The following is a 21,882-nucleotide window of genomic DNA, read 5'->3' on the forward strand; positions in this document are numbered from 1 at the left end:
TAGTTGGGTTCTTGCTGCTCTTACTTTATGAAATGCAAAGAATTTGAATGCAAAGCAGCTTCTGCTTCCATACTAGTAAAATTATGCACATACTTCCCAATCCTGTTAATAATTTTCCTTCCTGATCTTTTGTGATTTTAAACCATAACCAAAAAAGGACAGTAAATGGGTTGAAACCTCTCTTATGGTGCTTAACAAGTTTTCTGCACCCTCATCCCCCAAAAGTAGATTTTAACCAGTGAAAGCATTATAATTTTCCCCATTATTTTGCTTGAAAGCTGCAGAGGATAGATTTTTATCCCAAGACGAAAATGATGATCACTCCACGAAATCTAGTATCAGTAACACAATTATTAAGCATCTGCATGGGGGTTAGGTCAGCATTTGGTGACAAATATAGACAAAGGCATGTAAAAATTAAAATATGTATTTAATAGTTGATACATTTAAAGTTAGGTCAATGCCAGTCCCTATAAATTGTGACAAATGAAAAGAAATATGAAAGAACAGCAGGGAGTTTTTGATTGCCAATCAAAACCCCCTGCTGTTTTTTTGTGTTTCTTTACATTTACCTAATGATATCACAGTATATGTTTGCACTAATGAGACTTTAAAATGAACCAGTTTTCTCCCCCATGCAAATCACATGGTGAAAAAAAAATCCATAAACTGCATAGGTCACATAAAAAAAGCAACTCTCTCCAAGTACTGTGTGAATGAGAAACAGGTCAAGTTAAACCTAATCTGATCGAATGTGTTTTATAGTTACAATGATGAACACAATTTTAATGGTTGAGAAAAATATAAAAAAAAATCCCAAATCTTCCATAATAGTGTTTTCATAATGAAACATGGAAAAAAATAACCAATAGAGTTACCAATAGAATGTTAGTTATATACAGCACATACTCCCTTTGACTCTAAAAACATCCAGTGTTTGCAGGTCAACACCACCACCATTGTTTTCCTTGAAATCATGTTTATGGTATACAACCAGCTGATTGGTAAGAACTGGGGTTAAAGAGGAAATGAACTCTAGAAGTTGTGCTTGCAATAAAACAGGCAAAGGATAAAGGACTAGTCAACATTGTTGCATGTGATTTACCTGCAACCAGTCCTTTACTGACTTTCTATGCCTTGTTCTGCATTGGTCACCAGATCCCATAGAGCTGATCTTTTCCCCCTTCCTAGCTTACCAAGCCATGTTCTGCATTGTGTCTGTGTGTGGAGGAGGCTAGCATGGTATAGGCGGGAGTTTTCTTACTCCAGTAATATCTCAAATCTAACTACAAATCTTTTGGGACAAGCATTCAGAGGTATGAGTATCTTGGATGATGCTGCAATGCAGCTATAATGCTGTAAGTACAGGAGTGTCTAGGCACCCTAACTTACCAAGTAGTTCAATGTTATCTCAAGACAAGAAAGTAGATTTTATAGGATATTTTCAGTTTGGGCCTCCTTTAGGAACACATGGGTTTAATAATGTATTATCAGAGCCCAGTACAGACATCCAACCAGTCCCACATATGTAAAGAACCATCATTTGCTGCTGATATAAGAGTCCTTTCTTTCCACGGATGCCAAGTATGACAGGTGACCTGGGGGATGCCTCCATCTTCACAAAGCCCCATGACTGCGTGGCCTTTGTGAGTAAAGAGTACATCTCTCTCCTTTAAAGATTCATCCCAGGATTTTGTGTCATAGATTTGTACGGTTCCATCAAAGCCTGCAGTGGAAGACGAAGAGACAGATTGTTAGGATAATCAATAATGCATGAGCAATTGCTAGAGGATAAATTGTCTAGTTAAATTATTCCCTTTCACCCCTCCTCCAACGGCCACATAAAATTTTAAAAGGAGGTGATGTGAAGGGGTAAGCTGTGCCAGACAGTAATTAGCCAGGGGTGATAAAGTTAAGACAAAAGTCCATCAAGTTCAACCACTAGGGAAATAAACATATCCTAGATATAAAACCCTATGATCCTATGAATCCTATGATCCTATGAAGGTAAAAAAAAACCCCGGTACAATTTGCTCCAACAGGGTAAAAAAATTCCTTCATGATTCCAATTCCAATATGCAAGAAGGGGGAGAGTTATGCTAGATAATTGGCTATTCCTTGGGCAGGATGTTTAGAGATACATTGTAAAGAAATGTAAAGGAATTCAAACAATCATTTAGGATAATTATAAAGCGGAATCCTGGGAAGAATGTGACTTCTCCCTAGGACAATGCTTGGACCTGAGCAGCCAACACTCAGGTTGGAAGGAGCAGCAATCTGGATTCCAGGCAAAGGGAGCTCTGATTGAGGAGTTCATAAGCCCAGAGAAAGGGGGGCTAGCAGAATGCACACAATTTTGCCCTGAAAATATGATGTAAGAGTGTCTCTTTAACAATTGGCTTTGCTCATTTTTTACTATATCGAACTATGGCGAAACTAGTGAATCAACAGAGCCATATTAAAGATATGCAATGTCGACCTTTCACAAAAAGCCTCCAAAGAAATAGGCAATTTGGCCCTACAAAGAAACAGAGCTCTTTGGGTAATTTTACCTGATACTGAAATACAACCATCCAACCTGGGTGCCCAGTTGATGCACATGAAGGACTCTGGAGTGGACGATACAGAAACTTTTCCTTTTGCACATTTCAAAGGAGTTTTGAGTTCCCGAGAGTCTATGATGACTATGTGGCCCTCAGAGGAAAGGCTGGCAATGTCTTTATGTCCTGGTTTTACTGTTGCAATCCAATGACTGTTACAAGATGCAGAAAGGGCCAAACTTCCCTCGCTGGCAATCTCGCTTTGCCGGATGTCAGCAAGCATCAGTGTCCCACTCAGACCACACAGCAGGAAAGTGTTTTCATCCAGGAAGGAGAGGGAGCCAAGTGCCTCACTGCCTAATGTAGCTGTAGGAAAAAGGAGAAATTCATCTTTAGTACTAATACGGTCTTTGGCAAGGGATGACAAAGGGAGGTGCAAAATGTGCATAAGGGGTGCCATACCCTCCTCAGCCAACAGGGGCTTCATGTTCATAGAGGCCCCCAGTCAGTTTAGCAGGGGAGCCCCAAGCCAATTTTGCCCACTGTTGGCTAAAGCTGTGTACACACGTCAGATTTTTCTCGCCCGATATTCGGCATCGGCCAGATATCGGGGGAAAATCTGGCGTGTGTACAGTCGGCGTCGTCCATCGTCCAAACGACCGTCCTGGCGGATCCACGGACGATGAACGACGACCGATCCTAATGCAAGGGAAGGGGGAAAGCGCACAGTAGGGTGCCGCTCCGTCGCTCTCCCCCTCCCCTCTCCATAGAGCAGAACGGTGCTGTATGTACAGCGCCGTTCATGCATTGTGTAGTCCTTTGTTGTTGGAAAGGATCGTGAAAGATCCTTTCCAAAGACAAAAATTGCACGTGTGTACGCAGCTTAAGTAATCCATGGCTTTTTGGCTATCAGAAAGTATCTTTTGCCAAAATTAATAAAAATAATTGGGGATCTCAATCTAATCCCTCATCATCCTTCTTCAGTATGCAAGGAGACGACCCAGTAAGTAGCAGAATGATGTTCCAAGCTGGAAACAATGGCTAATAAAAATTTCTAATACTTTGTAAGGTGGGGTAAATCTATGTGGTTTATAATTGCAAGGCAGCAGCTTAGTAATGTCAAGTCACATCAGGAAGTGATCTTACAAGTAAGTTTGCAACAGATTCACAAAAAAAGTAACAAGGAATGATGCCAAAAATACAGAAACATGGTATATTATCTATCTATAAATTGTTTGTTTGTTTACCAACATTCTATATAGATACTATTATTATTACACAAGATGTATATAGCGGCAACATATTACGCAGCTCTGTACAAAGTCCATAGTCATGTCACTAGCTGTCCCTCAAAGGGGCTCACAATCTAATGTCCCTACCATAGTCATATGTCATTATCACAGTCTAAGGTCAATTTTGAGGGAAGCCAATAAACCTAACTGCATGTTTTTAGAATGTGGGAGGAAACCAGAGTACCCGGAGGAACCCAAACACAGAGAGAACCTGCAAACTCCATGCAGATAGTGTCCTGATCGAGATTTGAACCTGGAACCTAGCGCTGCAAAGGTCAGAGTGCTAACCACGAGCCACCGTGGTAAATACTAGGACCTGAAATACTGAATCACATTTTATATACAGTAGAGAGATGTAAAAGACTCATTGATTGTTACAGAAAGCGATTACCATCAGTTATTTCTTCCAAAGGGTGTGCTACCAAGTATTAAGTTGAGGGTGCCAATAATTCTGTCCAGGCCATTTCAGTCTTTTATGTGAAATGTCTCTTCCAGTGCCAACAAATTAATAAACATGACAATACCAAAGTATTTGTAATTGCAATAATTTTTTGGAAGAAGTAGTGCATTTTGTGACATAAGGGTGCCAATATTTGTGACATACAAGGGTGCCAATATTTTTGGCCATGACTGTATGTATAAAAAAGTCAAAAAATGTATAACTTGACTTATAAAAAAAGAATGTTTTCCAACTTTGCTTGAAAACAACATTGTGAATGATATAAATTCTGTTATGTTCCCTTGGAGTAGTGGAGAGCATACTGATGTGTCACAATGCAACTGCCAAGGAATAAAATATATGTATTGCGTTTATAGTAATTGTGGATATGGAGAATATTTATACCTTGGCTAGGTAATTAATGGTTTATATACACTTTACATTTGCACTAAAACTGCAACTGAAATAAGTAAAGAAAAAAAAATGAAAAAATAATAATAAAAAACACTGCGAACACACGTCGGATGATTCTCGTCCGATAATCGCCTTAGGGCTGATATTAGACAGGAATCTGGCGTGTGTACAGCACTTATTGTTTATGGATCTGTCCTGGCGGATCAATGAACGATCATAATGGAAGTGAAGGGGAACGAGCACAGCGCGTACTGCTCTCCATCGAGCAGTACGACGCCGCATATACAGGACAGATTCATGCAATGTTCAGTTTTTTGACGTTGGAAAGGATCGTGTATATGCAGTCTTATACAATAACATTTACCATGTGTACAGCGGTCCCCTGCAGTTATTTTATGATCCACCATGATGAAACAAAAAACAACCAAGCGAGGGTGACCACTGTCATGTCTAATGGAGAAAAATGCAGTGGGGTGTCTCCTGCTTACCTCCCCTCTGCTGTCTATACGGTGCCTGTTCATTCTACTGTTGCTGAAACAGAAATTATTTCCAATTAAAGAAATTAAAATCTGTATGCAGCCTTGGCCCTTCTAAATCCTCCTGAACCTGTGCTGGTACCTACCTAGTGTGTAGATTTGTTTATTGGATTCAATCTCTGTGAGCTGGACGTTGTTCATGTGAGATCCATGGAGAACCCCCGGAGATGACGTGACCGGTACAGCCATTTTTGTCCACGTGTCCTTACCAACATCTGACTGAATGGTACTTGTGGGTCTAATGACATCTACAATGACACAAAGATAACATTTCATTTCAAAGGCTTTACTACAGACTTTCATTCTGTGATAGTGAAGGTCAACCTAAACACAAGGTATGATCTACTGAAATCAGGAAATCGCTGGAAAACATTTGCGGTTTCTGCATTTTGCAAATCTCTGGCTTTGACTTGGTGAAGGAAATGTCAGACTGATGCAGAGAGGCTTCAGCTTACATACAAAAAAAATACTTTTTCTGTAGCATGCTGGCAGAGAAAAGGCTCATTTATTTTGGATGTGGTTTCTCAAAAAACAAAAAAATAGTGCTTAAAAGCCCAATTCCACGTCTTACCTCCTGCTCCAATCTTCAACAAGATATTTATTTTATATTTGTACCTTCTTTCAGGCCAATCATTTGACATACAGGGTGCTTACTTAGCACCAAGTGGTCCACAACAAGGCAAGCAGCACTGATATCACGTATGCACCATTTCCTCCATCGTTGTACTGTTTGAGGTCAGCACGTCAGAATGGGAGCAAGCATTAATGCCAGAGCTGCTTTCATTTTTTTTTAGAATTGCTGATCTAAAAAATATACAACAACTGGACATTAAAATGTATTCACACCCAAGAAGAATAATATATATACCCCAGTTCCTATTTGTGCTGGTTGGATTAGTTTTTTTTTCTTTTCTGGCTTACACTTCCTGTTCTAGGGTGACAACTTTCACTCACTGTATAATATCTTTAGGGGAGGAGTGTTGTCACCTTAGTACACAGAATTGCCTGGATGTAAAGTGGATCTTTTGGCTTCAGTAGTTTTAGACACACACCTGAAACAAACATGCAGTTTACTGCAGCAAAAATAGCTGAATTGGAAGTTTTATTAGCAAAGCATCATAACGCCAACCAGCAAAGCATCATAACGCCAACCAGCAAAGCAATATTTTTTTCAGAACCACGACAGAATTATCATTAGTATAATAATAAATGAATAAAAGATTCACTTTAATATGCACAGAGATGGTTTTAGATTGTAAGCTCTTCTTGGCGAGGTCCTCTCCTCCACCTGTGTCATTGTTTGTATCTGCCATACGCAACTCCTATATAATGTTCAGCTGACGCGTTTGGCATTGCAGCTTCTTCAGAGGAGGTAGAGGTTGGTGAATCACATAACTTTCGTGCAGATTGGTTATATTAGGTTTTCAGCAAAGAAATTCATGAAGGGGCTTGCTAGAAGTCTTCATCCAGGGAAAAAGAAGTTCAGAGAAATACCTTACTTTCAAATGTGGATAGCTTTGAACTAGGGTGCAGGAGTACTGCTGCTTTGTGAATGATAGCGTGTTTTTAGCGTCCTGAGGCATAATGCTAGTGTTTTAGTGACGTCAGAGTGAAGTGCTGTCAGGCCAAATGTCTACCTCTTCTGAAGAAGCTGCATAGCGAAACGCGTCAGCTACCGAGATTGTCCTTCTCTTGTTTAGATATGGTGCAGTTGATAATCAATCATGCACCGAAATATAAGCTGAAGAAGATGCAAACCGAAACGTGTCAGATACTAAGACTGCCCTTCTCTTGTTCAAATATGGTGCAGAGGATTATGAATCATGCTCCGAAATATAAGCTGAGATATGATTTTATGAATGTTTTATTACTGCATATTATACATACCTATGAATTTACCTATGTATATACCTATGTATTTTTTTAGGCGATTAATGATTTCTTGACTTGTTTTTTGAGGTACTCATTTCTCGTGTGTGAGCACCATTATTTTTTCTTGAGCCCAGACAAGGGGGTGGCAAAAAATATCCTAGAAGTCAGGAACTCCTTTTGTTTGTATTAATAATTTTGTCTTTGGAATATTTCCCATAAATTGTATCCTTTAGTAACAGTTTTCATGAATTTAAAGCATTTCTGGACAGATCCTGAAGCTCAGTGCCCGGAGGGAGGAGGTAAAGCCACAGGGTGCCGTTTTCTGTTGCTGGTGATCAAAGAAGCTGAAGTATCCTGATAATATAGACCAAGAAGAAAGGCTTTCCTCAGGAAAGCTGAAATGTGGGAAGATATCAGATTCCCAGGCTACATGTACTGATAGAGGGAACATTAGGCCTTGAACCTAAACCGTCCAAGAGGAAGTGTTCTGAATGTGTTCCAAACACTCTTCTAAGCAGAAAAGCCAAAAAACCCAATGAAGGAAATCACTTAAAGTATAAGTTTTGTGACATGTCAGGTTAAAGTGACCTGTCACTATATACTACATACCCAGCAAAGATAAACTTGAGAAAACAGGAAATACTTATCTTTCTAGCTGCCTACACTGTTGAACTCGACTCCAATGCTGTGAAATGGCCCCATGAAGTCCATTTTCAGGACTGTTGATTGTCTAGGTTACCTGCAGTTCTCACTCCTTCCATTGATTTCTTTTTCACTAATGTCTCATATAATGAATGTCAGGGTAAGAAACTACTAAAGGCTTCAGATGACCCAGGTGATTGACATTCATGAAAGCGTTGATTGCACAGCGGACATCGGGGATGATTTCACAGTACTGGAGTTCAGGTGGCTCTATGGAGGAGTAATATTCAGAGGAACAGACAATGTAACCTCATTGTCCAGCTGTCTGTTCTCCTGATCGTAACCTTCGTCCAGAGCTACAGTTACATGAAAATGGTATTAACCTCCCTAGCGGTTCATTTCTTTCTGGTTTTATGTCTAAAAGCGGTACATTGTTTTTCATTTTAATTTATATTATGAAATTTTATTTTACAGTATAATATAATAGTATGAGTATAATAAAGTTTGAAACACAAAACCATGTAAAAATAATAAATTGAGTAAATTAAAAAATCCATAAATTTAAAAGAAATTTTTTTATTTAAAAAAAAAAAAAAATACATATTATACTCATATTAATATATATATTATAAAATAAATGTTCTTGAAAACAATGTACTGCTTTTACACATATAAATCCAGTATATTGCATTCAATACAGGTATTTTGTATTGAATGCAATACAAATGAATTTTGAATTTCCCGCCCCGCCCCGCTGGCAACGTACACGTAACGACGTCATCGGGAACTCCCCAGTGACTTATCGGGTGCAGAAGCCAGCTAGAAAAGAGAGAAGAAGACGGAGACTGCGGCGATGGACGGTGCGGGATGTCGGCGGATCAGGTAAGGCTGTATTTACTATTACTTCCATAGGTTTACCTACCCCGAGTGTGACTCGGGGTTACCGCTTTTAGCAACTTTTTTCTACCCCAAGTCACACTCGGAGTTACTGCTAGGGAGGTTAAACCCTCAGTACAATATTATTTCTTCCTTAAGCTTCAACTAACTAGTCGGTGTTTGCCACAAAAACACACCAAGCCTGATTTATTAAAGCTTTCTATGAATGGGGAAGATAGACTGTCATGGGTGACCCAGCCAGTCTGGAAGGGATTTGGTTCGTAAAATATCCATTTCAGGTTTGCTCGATCATCCAGGTTCTCCCATGATAGTCTATCACCACCAGTCTTGGAGAGCTTTGATAAGGCCCTAACCAGCCACCTAACTAGTTGGGGTTTGCCCACACTGGGCCTGATTTACTGAAGTTTACTATGAATGGAGAAGATAGCCTTTCATGAGCGAACCAGGGTGATCCAGCCAATCTGGAATAGATCTGGTCCATAAAAAATTTATCTCAGGTTTGTTGGATCGTCCAGGCTCTCCCAGTCTTGGAGCTTTGGTAAGTATGGCCCACCATTTCCTTTCCAAACGTTTCTCCAGGTATTTCTTTGTTACATTAAAAATCAACAGCCCATGTTACTCCACTTTCGCCACAAGGCTGAAGTTTGCAATAAATACCAGTAGACGAAATACAAGCTGGCCACTCAGTGGTATAGAACGTCCTCTAAATTGGCTAAGATCTACCCCCATACTGACTATATCTGCTGGAGATGTGGATTGGCTCCCGGTGCGTTATTGCATTGTTATTTTTTTGGAGTGCCCTTCTTTGCCTTCTTACTAGTGTTCGGTTGCAGACCTTGTCCAAAAGATCACAGATATTAATATTAAAGATAAACCCGCTTTGACGTTACTCCATGTCTCTGATATGTCGAAAAAGGCATACAAAAACTCTATTACGACATCTCTCGAATGCCGCAAAGGCATGCATTCCTGCAATGTGGCAGTTTGACAAACGGCCAACCCTTGGGCACTGGATAAGGAGGGTGGCAGAGGTTTACCGTATGGAAGACATGATGACAGCTGGGATGAATCAGACCAATAAATTTATCCAGACCTGGTATTACTGGGTTTAGTTTAGTACATCTGAAGAATATGGTAGATTGGCTGGTGACTCTTTTTGTGAAGAGTGAGTTATTGTGTTTGATTGTAAAGGCCGAACTGACAAATTCGTGACAAAGTCGGGCCCCTTGGGCCCCCCCCCATCTTCACCACACCCTCCTTTCTATTTCTTTTTTCTTCTTTTCCTTCTGCAAATATATAAAAAAAACTGAGATACTGGGGTTTCTCTTTTTTTTACTATTTTATCATTTCATTATCCTAATGTGTTTGTGTATTTGGCTTGTGTTTTCTGGGACATTGTTTTCAGATTGTTTTTTCACACATTGTGTGTAACATGCCATTTTATTGTCGTGTAAACCTTGGAATATCTCAAAAAAAATTATTAAAAAAAAAAATCAACAGCCTAACAACACTCTGTGTAAAAGAGAAGGGCTCTTGGGAGGTGTTGTTCTGGGAGAAGACCTACGTTATGGAGTTACTAATGACCCTACAAGTGTTTTGAAAGACTTGGGATGCCAGCACAAAAAGCTGCCCGTCATTCACTAAAATAACAAGGAAAAATGAAAACAAGCAAAAAAACAATAAATTTAGGTAATGCCTGATTAAACCTATATATGCCTTAAGGAGACCCGATCATATATATATATATATATATATATATATATATAAAGATATTTGCAGTAAAGCATATGCTTACTTACCTTTTACTTCTGCAGATCTCTTGATCTCTCCGGAGCTTTCCTAAATCGGGTCCCATGGCATCCTGTAGTCCACCTTCGTCCCGGTGTGGACGGTGCCACCATTTTCCTTTTTTTGTCTTCCAGCTTCTGCTATGTCACATGATCTGTGACTGTGCAGGCACGAGATCAGGTGATGAAGCCCACTGTAAATGGGGAAAAAAAGTGGAGGTCTCACTGCACATGCGTGAGATCAGCATTTTTTTTCTCATTGAAATAAAAGCTTTTTCTGCGCATGCCCGATCCTCTGGGAGGTGTCACGTGGGTATCCCATGTGCTCTGCACTACCATTTTGTCTTTATTGCTGTGGCAATAAATGGGTTGTGTACTCTTTTATGTAAAGAAAACATTTTGGTGTCCGCTTTAGATGCTAAGAATGCTGGGAAATTGACATTTCTAGGAATCTGGGAATGTGGATCTGCATGGGCTCTTGTGTGTGTTTTTTCTGCTGATCTCCACGTGAATACTCTCTCATGCAGTGATATGGAGGTCACCAGGGAAAAACGGTCTTTGAATTCTTTGGGCACACAGCCAGCATTAGGCAGGAGAGGTGAGTATTCAATCAACTCTTTACAGGTATGCGCTTTTCTAAAAGGTTTTATCATGCAACAGGGGTCTCTAAAGTACACATGCAATGAGGAAGACTTGCTGTTGCTGTTGGTTGTGGTGACCTGGGTATTTGTTGCTTGCGAGTCTTGCCGTTCTTCTTTATGCTCTTTTCTTATCGTCTTTCATTATAATTTATATAAATATTTTTAACCTGTAGAAAACCAGCATGGAAACACCAGAAGTTCAAGAGGTTCTGAGATTATGCAATGACCACACCTGGCACCGACACCAAGTCAGCAGCCAAAGATCACACATCCTTCCCATTTAAAAGTGTAATAGAACAAAAGAAGAACCATTTTTGCAGATTTTACATATTAAGTTTTGGAGACTTGACTGTTTGATATATAATGCATCTAAAATGTTTGCTGTATTTTAAGGATTTACTCCATTTTTTATAGGAACCTTTACAAAAAAAGTCACAATTAGTCATATGAATCCAGTTTATGTTCATTACCTTTGTCCTCTGCTCCTATCTTCCAGACTTGCACCAGGCCTGAAGCTGGACTGCTTGTAAGAATCAAACTATTAAAAAAAAAGAAAGTCAGTTAGAAATGAATGGACACATGAGATATTCATAGATTAGCAATTTGTTGCAAACGTTCTATTTATTTGTCCTAGACAGGTATTCTAAAGAGGACAACGTTTCCCCCAGCTCTTAGATTGCAAGCTCTTCTGAGTAGGGTCCTCTCCTCCTGTGTCATTGTTTTTTCCCTGTTGGAGCAAATTGAACCAGGGTTTAATTCCTTCCTCTGGATCATCCATGTCCATAAGGTTTTATCTGGGATATGTTTATGGACTTATGTCTTTTATCACTTTATATGTAACTATGTATCAGTTTGTAATTTGCAACCCTATTTAACATACAGTACTGCGTAATATGTTGGCACTATATAAAAACTGTCTATTAATAATAATAATGTTATAGGGGTCAGTTAGGAAGCCTTTCATTTGACACTTTAGGAAGTATTAAATGCTGAGAAATCTAATGATAGCTGCTGGGCTGGAATCCGCTGAAGCAAGAAGAAAAATAAAAGGCAAATATAAGGGCTCATTAAGACCAGCAGAGTGGGGATGTTGTCCAATGCAAGATAAACCATAACACCAGTTAAAAAAGCATCAACAAACAGTTAAAAATCACATGCCAGAGCATAAGGGTTATGTGTGCACTAAGTCATGTGTTTTGGTTTGAGCGAGCCCTTAAAGCAATTCCTGCGTGGAACCTTGATTTGGATTTCAGTGAAAGTTCTCATCTTTACACCATGGAGATCTAAATCTTAACTCAATGGAATTAGTGTACAGAACTGTGTAGTATGTTGGCGCTCTATAAATACTGTTTATTATTATTATTATTATTATGAATAATAATAACTGGGTGTCATTTAGTTTGCTCTGTGCACTGTGTACCACACAAATGACATTTTTTTGGGCCATAAAACACAGTTTCCACTTCTGTGCAGACCTGTTGTCCCTTCTTTTTATTTATTTTTTTTGAAACTGAGTTTTTTTTTTAACATTTTCATATAGAAAATAACCAGACTTATACATAGAAACATATCGTGAACATAGCATACAGGATGATAGGTACATCCGATAATGTTACACCCTGTTGTCCCTTTTAAAATTCAATATACTATCCTGTACCGAATCCCAGTAGCAAAAATCCTCTTACTATAATGCCATACCAACACACACTCTGGGTGATCCAGCAAACCTGGAATGGATTTCTTAAAAAAGATTTGCTATTAATTGGTGAATGTTTTTATTCCAGGTTTGCTTTATCACCCAGGTGCTCCCGTGGTAGCCCAACTTCTCCAGTCTTGGAGAGCTTTAATAAATCAAGTCCACTGTGTTTTGGGGGTGCAGTGGTCCCCTTTATCAGGGCGACAAACAAGCCAAATCAGTATTGTCTTGATAATAGAGAACTACGGTTCCCCCCAAAACACAGTGTGGGTTGGTATGGAACCAAAGTAGAGACATTGTGAAAGAGCCATAAGTGCTGTTGTAGCTTTTTAGCCTCTTTCTTTCTACACAAACCTACTCCATTGCTGGCTGCACATTTCTGCTATGCAGCTGCTTTCGGTTGGTGCCTATGGTGGACCATGTCTGTGATACCATTGGGGGCCGGGGGTAGTTTACCATCATTTGCCTTGTTGACACCCATCTTCCAAAAAAATCGTCCATTGCACATTTACCTTTCATTCTAAAGTTCAACATCTCAGCTGGGGACGGCCTTTTACATTATATCAGATTTAAAGTAAACCAAAGGGCTAAAATGCCCACCATTCCTGACCATTCCTTCCAATGCACTTGCAGTACAAAGCCAGGTCTGTGTCTGACTACCCCTGAATGTGACAATATAAGTCCAAGGGAAATGGAGCTTAATAACAGGAAGGGCTGAGATCAGGAACCGTTCCAGATTCCTGAACAAACAATCCTGTAAAGTCATCAAGAGAAAATATTTTGTTTATGTGATTTTATGACAGGGGACATAAACCAAAAAGTCAGTTTTAGAGTGAAACAAAAAAGGTAATAAAGAAAAGCTGTAGTGATTTAGCTATTATTTACTAAAGTAAAAAAAAAAATATTTTACCTGTATAAGATAAGAGTAAAAGTGCAACTATTTTCTATTTTGCTTGCATCTAGGAGTTGGGCTGGATACACACGTGCAATAATTGTCATTGGAAAGAATCTTTCACGATCTTTTCCAACGACAAAAAGATGCACGATGCATGAATGAGAGAGGAGAGAACGACGGAGTGAAACCCCTCTGTGCTCTCTCCCCTTAACCTCCATTTCGATTGTTCATGGATCTGCCAGGACAGATCCATGAATTTCGAGCGCTGTTCACACGCCAGATTCTCGTCCGATATCAGCCCTGAGCTGATTATCAGACGAGAATCATCTGACGTGTGTACGTAGCCTTAGGGAGTAGGTTGTATGTATTTTTTATTATGTTATACATTTTACAAGTAATCTTTGTTTGCTGTTCTAATGTGTATAAATCTCAATAGCTCATGATCAAATTTATACGCACAACTGTGTAAATTAGTGGTGACAGGTATATCTACTCTTCAACATGTTTTTTTAATCCAGGTGGGAAAAAATAGTAGGCAGGTGGCAGCCTCCGTATTGTGACTAACTCTTCTAAAAGAATTGTAGAATAGCTGGCCCAAGGGTATTAGAAATGGTAGAATTGGTCCAAGGGCAATTTTGCCATCACGCAATGTTGTGTAAATAAAAATTACTATAGCAGACAGGGGCTCTTGAAGGCATCTTTTGGACAAATATTTCATAATTTCCTAACACTAATAAAATTTACTTTATATTGAACATTTTAGTCATCTTTCATGTTACTAAATATCAGAAAAATTTGCTACAATAATTACCATCTCATCAAATGTAACATTTATTCATCAAATCACAGATATTATTATTACACAGTATTTATATAGCGCCGACATATTATGCAGCGATTTGCAAAGTCCATAGTCATGTAACTAGCTGTCCCTCAATGGAGCTCTACCATAGTCATATGTCATTGACAAGGTCCAAGGACAATTTTTAAAGGAAACCCAATTAACCTAAAAGCATGTTTTGGGGATTTGGGAGGAAACTCATGCAAACACGACGCAAACCTGCAAAATTCATGCAGATAGCCAAGATTCAAATATTTGACCTAGTGCTGGAAAGGCCAAAGTGCTAATCACCGAGCCAACTGTACTCCACACAACAGAGATATATTAATACATAAAATACTGGGCATGCAAAAATTCTTGTTTGCTTATTATATACTTTAGGTTACTGTATTATTGTATCTGTATATCCGTGCAATAACAAAATTGAGTACTGTTTGAAATACATTTTATTTGTATCTTTTATTCATTTTATAATGTCTTGGTGAATTGTGAAAGAAAATTACAAAGTAGGAGACCTCCCTATCACAACTGACTATAAAGAGAAGGAGGATGATGATTGCATACCTGTAGGACATCACTTCACCTGGTCATTTTCCTTATATTCAATTACCCTGCACATCTGTAAATTAGTAATGAAAAAGAACCTAAACACCTGTCGGTGTCCATTACATACAAAGCCTCTGCTACCTGTTAAGTTATACTGTTCTACAGTCCCCTAGTGCAAATGTATTACTGGCAATGTCAAATACCTTTCTGTTGCAAAAAGGTATTATAGAGATCAATGCAATCTACCACTATCCCCGTCATATGTATGGAAAACTTCTTAGTATTAGGTTGTCAATAGAAATCTAGTAAAACTGGCATTAATTTGTTTGATTCAAGTGCTGTCGAACTCTTGTCTTCCAGTGGTAATGTAAATGTGAACAGACAGCTTGATGTGCAGTCCCACAGAAAACTTTTAGCACTGGCATTTTGGAGTAAAACCATCACAAAATGGATACTTTTTTTTTAACCTGAGAAGTTGTTTAATCACTGATAACCCTGAGCTAGTTGCAATGATCACATGAGGTTGGTTTACAAACAAACAACTGGCTTAGTGGTCACTCACTTATATTTACACAATCATATTCTTCTATCTTAGAAGCATAGGCAGTGTATTTATTTATAAAGCCTTAGATGTCCATAATAAAACAACAGAAACATTTATTTCTGCAGATTAGTAAGTGATTGTCAATTCAATTGGCAGAGCTAATTTGACATGTAGGCATCAATGACCTTTGGTCATGGAGGCCAGTGTTCTCCCCAGCCATTTTTAGCCGGGCGCACCACCCAGCACTTTTCAGTGACCACCCGGCTGTTTTTAGGTGGTTACTGAAGATTTGGTTCGCAATACAGAGGCTGTTACCTAAATTCTCTTCCCTATTGGCTTAAAACAATTTTTGGCTTGAACGCTGAAGGGGTTAAGAATTATTACCTGTGTCCTGGGACATGTTTCAGGCTGTACACAGGATATTGTGAGAATCCGCCATGCTCCACCTTCAGATCCCTCTCTGGACACAAACCCTGGAAAGCATGATGAAGGGGAAAACAAAAAAGTGAAAGCAAATTCCTGGAGGATGTCTACGTGGAAATTACCAAACTGGAAAACAGCCAGTAATTGGGAGAGAACAATAGCAGACAGGAAGTTCACATGGCGAGCAGGACAGACCTGAAATGACAGCTATACAAACATACGATCTGTGACCCATGTACCAAGTGGTGCTCCATCCCTTAAACAAGGATAACTGAATGGGTTCATGTGCACTCTGGAAGGAACAGACTACTTTTAGAGGTATTATTAGAACCTCTAAACCCTAAGCAAAGCAAACAATGGTCATGTTTTTTCCCCATAAAATACTGTTTTCCCCCTTTTTTTTTCCTCTTTTGTTGCATATTTATACCACTGATCCCCTGACTTCCTCAAGTACGTGCTCCAGCACCAGTTACAATTTTTTTTCCCAGATTGACCCTCTGGATAGTGACTACAATAGAACAAGCGTGTGTATAGATGCAGACATGTAAGCTATGTACCTACGATGGATAAATGTCACCGGAAATGAACAATCATGATCAGCTCTTCTGGGCAGGGTCCTCTCTTGCTCCTTTGTCATTGTTTGTATCTGCTTGCCATTTGTAACCCCTAAGTAATGTACAGCACTACATAATATGTTGGCGCTTTATAAATACTGTTTATTAATAAACCCAGGACAACATCTAGTGTGTGTAAACTGATGCTCGATGATGGATCACCACAGTAGAATGCTAGGACACAGCTGGGGTGCCTCCTGCTTATTCCCCCTCTCCTCTTTCCATAGAACTAAACAGTGGCAGAAATTGGATTACTGTTCGCAGCATTAAAGTGGACCTATCACTGAGAGATTATGAAGCTACCATTGCCGACTCATTATAATGAATGCTAATAATTATTTTTTTGGTTTAGTAGGGTCAATCACACACCTAAAAAAGCATGCAGACAACTGCACCACTAATTGTTTGGCAATTAGATAAAAACCTAAACAACCATTCTGGGTCAGTTATAAGGAAGGTGTATATCACCAACCAAGCATGTTGTAATATTACTAAGAACCAGTCCAGAAATGGCAGTTTACATATTCTCTCAGTGAAACATCCCCTTTAAGCTGAGTAGAGATGCTCAATAATTGTTGCTGGAAAACCTCGCCAGTGATCGTTTCAAGCAACAATAGAACAAACTAGACTTGTACTGCGTTGTCCTGCCAAAACTTAGTACTTTAGAGCAAATATTTAGAAGTCAAAAGCCCCAACTTGACATGTTTTACATGTTTTCAAGGAAACAGAAAATCATTACAAACAATATAGAGTATATACATAATACAGTGACAATATCCCCGGCCCCTTTTAGGCACTTTTCAGTAACCACTGGGATGTTTTTGGGTGGGTACTGAAAAGCTGGGTCACTATACAGGGGCTGTCACCCACCTACAGCCTCTTCCATCCCAACTTAATAACATTTCTGGGGCAAACACAGAGTATACAAAAGTCTCAGCTTTGAACAGAACTGATAACAATGACAATTTACAACCTACCTGGTTTTCTTTTATCTGCAATTTCTGTGGAACCAGCAGCTGCAGGATTTCATTTGTCTTAGTGCCATCATAGCCGGCTACGCAAATACCTGGAAGCATATAAATGAAAGGAAAATAAAATAAACATGGGACTTTTTTCTTTTTAGGAATTTTAGGTTATTGCTGGGATGCAACAAAATGTTGACAGACATGGGAACACAGCATGGGTAGAGTAGACAAAGATTTAAAATACCTACTTCCCACTACTGGTAAAAATGTACTATTGTTTTGGAGGTGCAACATGAGGGACAGTTAATCTCCCCACAAGGGTAGGTTTCCATCTTTGTTGGTTGTAACAAAAACATTTTTTCCCATTGAATGATTTCTTTTCATCTTATGAGTGGGATCTATTTATAACAGTTGGAAAATATGGCTATCTGCATTCCTTTACACTGTGCTATGCTGAGCACACCATTGACCACCGCATTCACAAAGGCTGGGCTGTGGTGTAAAACCACATAAAGCTCCACTGAACTCGTGCTTTACCCCCCTAGCTTTCCAATTCTGTCCGTATTTTCATGCAAAAAGTTACATTTTTATTTTACATTGTCTGCTTATAATTCTTAGGCATAACTCACCGAAATATGTCCAATATATAAAGAATGTAATACATTTAATATTAAACTTAATATTAAATCTGTTAAAAAAAGGGTGTATAAAAATAGTGAAACCTGTAATATAACTGTACAGTAGCATGTATTATATATATATATATCATCTGAGGATTTCCTTGTATTGGATTCAATATAGTTATTTTGTACTGAATCCAATACAGAATTTTTTGAATTTCCCATTCGAACCAACACATGCACCAATGTCACCAGCAAACCCCATGGCGCGTCACTGCATACGCCGGCTGAAGATTGGAAGAAGAGGATGCGACCCAAGGACCTGAAGGGACAAGCAGGATGCGGGAGGACGCCAAAGGAACCATATATATAGGTTTTTTTATTTTTATCGTTTTTAGCGACCCCGAGTGTGTCTTGGGCTTACTGCTTTTTGCTTTTATTTTTTACCCTCGGGAATACCACTAGGGTATTTCATACCTAAGGTGTAAGACTGCAAGGTTTTCCACTTTAAGGCACACAACAAACTGTGCTGCAGAAACCAGATTTGCACACAGCCGTGGAACATATCTGCAAGCAACTTGACGCTTTTGGAAATTGTGCTGCAATCTATCTATTCTATTATGAATGCTGCAGCCAGACGCATCCATCCTTCCCACCACCCATCTTCTGCTGCATCTCTTTGCAGTTCTCTTCATTGGCTTTTATTTCACCTGAGAATCAAATTGAAGCTCCTGTGCTTTGCCTACAAATCCCTCCACAGTTCTTGTCCCACTTACGTTTCTGATCTGATAGAAAAATACTCCCCTAGCTGCTCTCTTCACTCCTCTAATAACCTACTAAGGACTTCCTCACTCATAACCTCATCACAGGCACGGCTTCAAGACTTTTCTAGAGCTGCCCCAACTCTCTGGAATGGTCTTCCTCATCCTTTTTGGCTTGCTCCTACTTTCTGATCATTTAAAAGATTGCTCAAAAGCCATCTTTGCAAACTTGCCTACCTGTCTTCTTCTGTCTCCTAAACCCTCACTACTTCCCACCACTACATATTTCCCCTCCTATTGTATGCTACTTCCCCAACCTCCTGGATTGTAAGCTCTTCTAGGCAGGGTCCTGCCCTCCTCCCTCTGTATCTGTCATTTGCAACCCCTATTTAATGTATAGCACTGGGAAATATGTTGGCACTATATAAATACTGTTTATTAATAATAATAATAATAATAATAATAATAAATATTATTCATCAGCCGTATATAAAAAACAATTTACCAGTTGTACTTGTGGCACAACGGTGCATCTCACTACAGGTGTTAAGTAGCCCTTAGGATCCCAAAATAAGTGCTGCAAAGTATTTTTCACCAATTTCAAGTCTGGTATTTAAGTATCAAAGTCAATAATTTTGCATCTAACGGACCATTGCAATCCTGGAACTAAAATGAAAATTGAAGCAGCAAACATTAACTGTGCTGTAAATTGCAGACAGCAACCCAGCACATATATTGCTGCCTGATCACTTCTAAGACCACACCCGGTGATTCTGGGCTCTCTTGCATCTCTTGAGACCATTAAAAACATTTTTTGATTATTTCGGTGAAAGTGCTCAGCTGTGAGCAATACTGAGTTTGCCACTGTCAGATCCAAGCTGCCTGTAGCTCAGTAAAGGAACAGATTTGGAATTGTTTAAAACGTGATTTTCTTAAGCTGCGTACACACTTGCAATTTTTGTCGTTGGAAAGGATCTTTCACGATCCTTTCCAACGACAAGGGAGTGCACGATGCATGAACGGTGCTGTACATACAGCACCGTTCATGCTCTATGGAGAGGGGAGGGGGAGAGCGACGGAGCGGCACCCTGCTGCGCGCTCTCCCCTTCCCTTTCATTAGGATCGGCTGTCGTCCATCGTCCGTGGATCCGGCAGGTCGGTCGTCCGGACGATGGACGACACCGACTGTACACACGGCAGATTTTCGCCCGATAATTGGCCGATGCCGATTATCGGGCGATAAAAATCTGACGTGTGTACGTAGCTTTAGGCAGTGTAGAGGAAGCATCAGTCCCCTGATACCTCCTTACGAGAACCTGTTACTGCCTAATGCTATCACAAAGGAGGCACAGACAGCAACTAAATTTTGACAAGGTTCTAACTCAAAAATGTGACATTCTACAGTACCTTACATATGAGCTAACATGTAAAAAGAGCAAATATAGAAAAAACTTCACATACTTTTCTCACCAATCCATTCGATGACTCTGGTTGGATCTTGAAGCTCAAAATCGTGCAAATCCTTATACCTTAAGCAAAGAAAGAAGATGGTTAAAAGAGAAGTTATTTTGTTTTATTGGTATTACTCAACTATTGTCATAGTAATCATTCATTTTTTAAAAATCTATCTTTGAAGTTGGGTTATATTTCCAGTAATGTACACAGGGTAGCTTTTGTAACTGCTGTCTGCAATCTGCACCTTGAAAACCATAGAGAAAACAAACAAAATGGGGTGTTCAAAAGTACAGGTATTGATGAAGAGATAAGACGTGGTTTTATTATAAAGACAGGTCCACTTGTAATAATATACATGCATGTAAACAAAGCAAAGACAATTGTTTTGCAATTAGAAGTATCCATAGATCCTGATTGCTGGCTAGTAGGGCTGCATAATAGGGAATTCTGTATTCATAAATCATAACATTCTCTATCTATGACCCTCCAGCCTGCAGGGATGATTGCAAACCCCAGCACATACAGAGAACCATGCTTGTTTGACAATGCATGCTGGGAATTGTAGTTCCTGAGCTATCCATACAGTAAAATATATATGCATATTAGTTTTGTCATCCCTCACACGGACTCACAGCCTGATAGACTCCACCATCCATTCTTCATATTCCTCCCTGTCCATGCTGCAGCCTGGAACTAAGTTTAAACCTTTCACTTCCTGTTTTGCTTTTCCCTTACTGTTTATTCAGGTGATTATCTTATTAAACAAATTCAAAGTATCGCAAATCACTACACATAAGCTTTTCGGAAATTTATATGACACAGAAGAGCTGTTTTTATTTTTATTTTTTTTAACCTGATAAATACTGTTCCAGGCTTTGTTCTTTTTTGCGCTTCGGCGGCCATTTTACTTTTGGGCAACTTAACAAGCCGACTCCAAACTCCCTGGTAGTCTCACTGTACTTCATTACTCAGGTCTGCGTAACCAAATAAGTCGCTTTCCTGAACGAAAAAAAAAAAAAAAAAAGAACATATGAGCTGATAAACTATTAACTAAGTACCAGAAAGTCCTCGCTGCAGGTTTTCTTTTCCTCGGCAGCCATTTTGCTTACTGGCATATTTTCTTTTAACTCCAAAATAGCTTGGACTTTAAAATTTATTTTTAATACTTTTTCATATGAAATATTGCTGTTAAATAATTAGGGCGCTTTTAAAATATATTTAACACAGCCCTAGGGCTTAAGTTCGGTTGCCTAGCAACTCCCAAAGCAGGGATCCGCGCTGGCTCGATTAGAAGTACTGCGCGTGCGCACGCAGTGTCCCGGTTATGTGGGAAGAGTTAAGGTGAAGTAATTAGTGTGTGCGGGTTTCTACCTGCACTTCTGTTAACTTTAAATTTTAACATCAGTATGTATATTATATCATTATTTACATTGATACATTTTAAAAATTAACTTTATTGGTT

General features: G+C 39.2%; 1 protein-coding gene across 1 annotated transcript; it reads right to left on the bottom strand.

The window, feature by feature from the left end:
• Nucleotides 1-411: 411 nt before the first annotated feature.
• Nucleotides 412-21,139, bottom strand: WDR73 (WD repeat domain 73). Its single transcript, XM_072402158.1, has 8 exons — nucleotides 21,053-21,139; nucleotides 20,427-20,494; nucleotides 17,597-17,685; nucleotides 15,967-16,055; nucleotides 11,531-11,598; nucleotides 5,308-5,469; nucleotides 2,553-2,906; nucleotides 412-1,726 (listed from the first exon to the last, which is right to left on the bottom strand). Exons 1-8 carry the CDS (start codon nucleotides 21,097-21,099, stop codon nucleotides 1,491-1,493), a joined length of 1,113 nt encoding a protein of 370 aa, XP_072258259.1. The 5' UTR covers nucleotides 21,100-21,139; the 3' UTR covers nucleotides 412-1,490.
• Between the last annotated feature and the right edge of the window lie 743 nt (nucleotides 21,140-21,882).

This window comes from Pyxicephalus adspersus, chromosome 1 (assembly GCF_032062135.1).
Source record: "Pyxicephalus adspersus chromosome 1, UCB_Pads_2.0, whole genome shotgun sequence".
Classification (NCBI taxonomy): domain Eukaryota; kingdom Metazoa; phylum Chordata; class Amphibia; order Anura; family Pyxicephalidae; genus Pyxicephalus; species Pyxicephalus adspersus.

What these genes read in the sequence shown, in the direction of transcription:
- WDR73 (XM_072402158.1), bottom strand. Translation starts at nt 21,099, where the DNA reads ATGGACAGGGAGGAATATGAAGAATGGATGGTGGAGTCTATCAGGCT. An exon ending in TGCAGATAAAAGAAAACCAG is followed by an intron (nt 16,056 to 17,596) that starts GTAGGTTGTAAA and finishes CATGCTTTCCAG; the next exon opens with GGTTTGTGTCCAGAGAGGGA. An exon ending in TAAACAAATCTACACACTAG is followed by an intron (nt 2,907 to 5,307) that starts GTAGGTACCAGC and finishes TTTTTCCTACAG; the next exon opens with CTACATTAGGCAGTGAGGCA.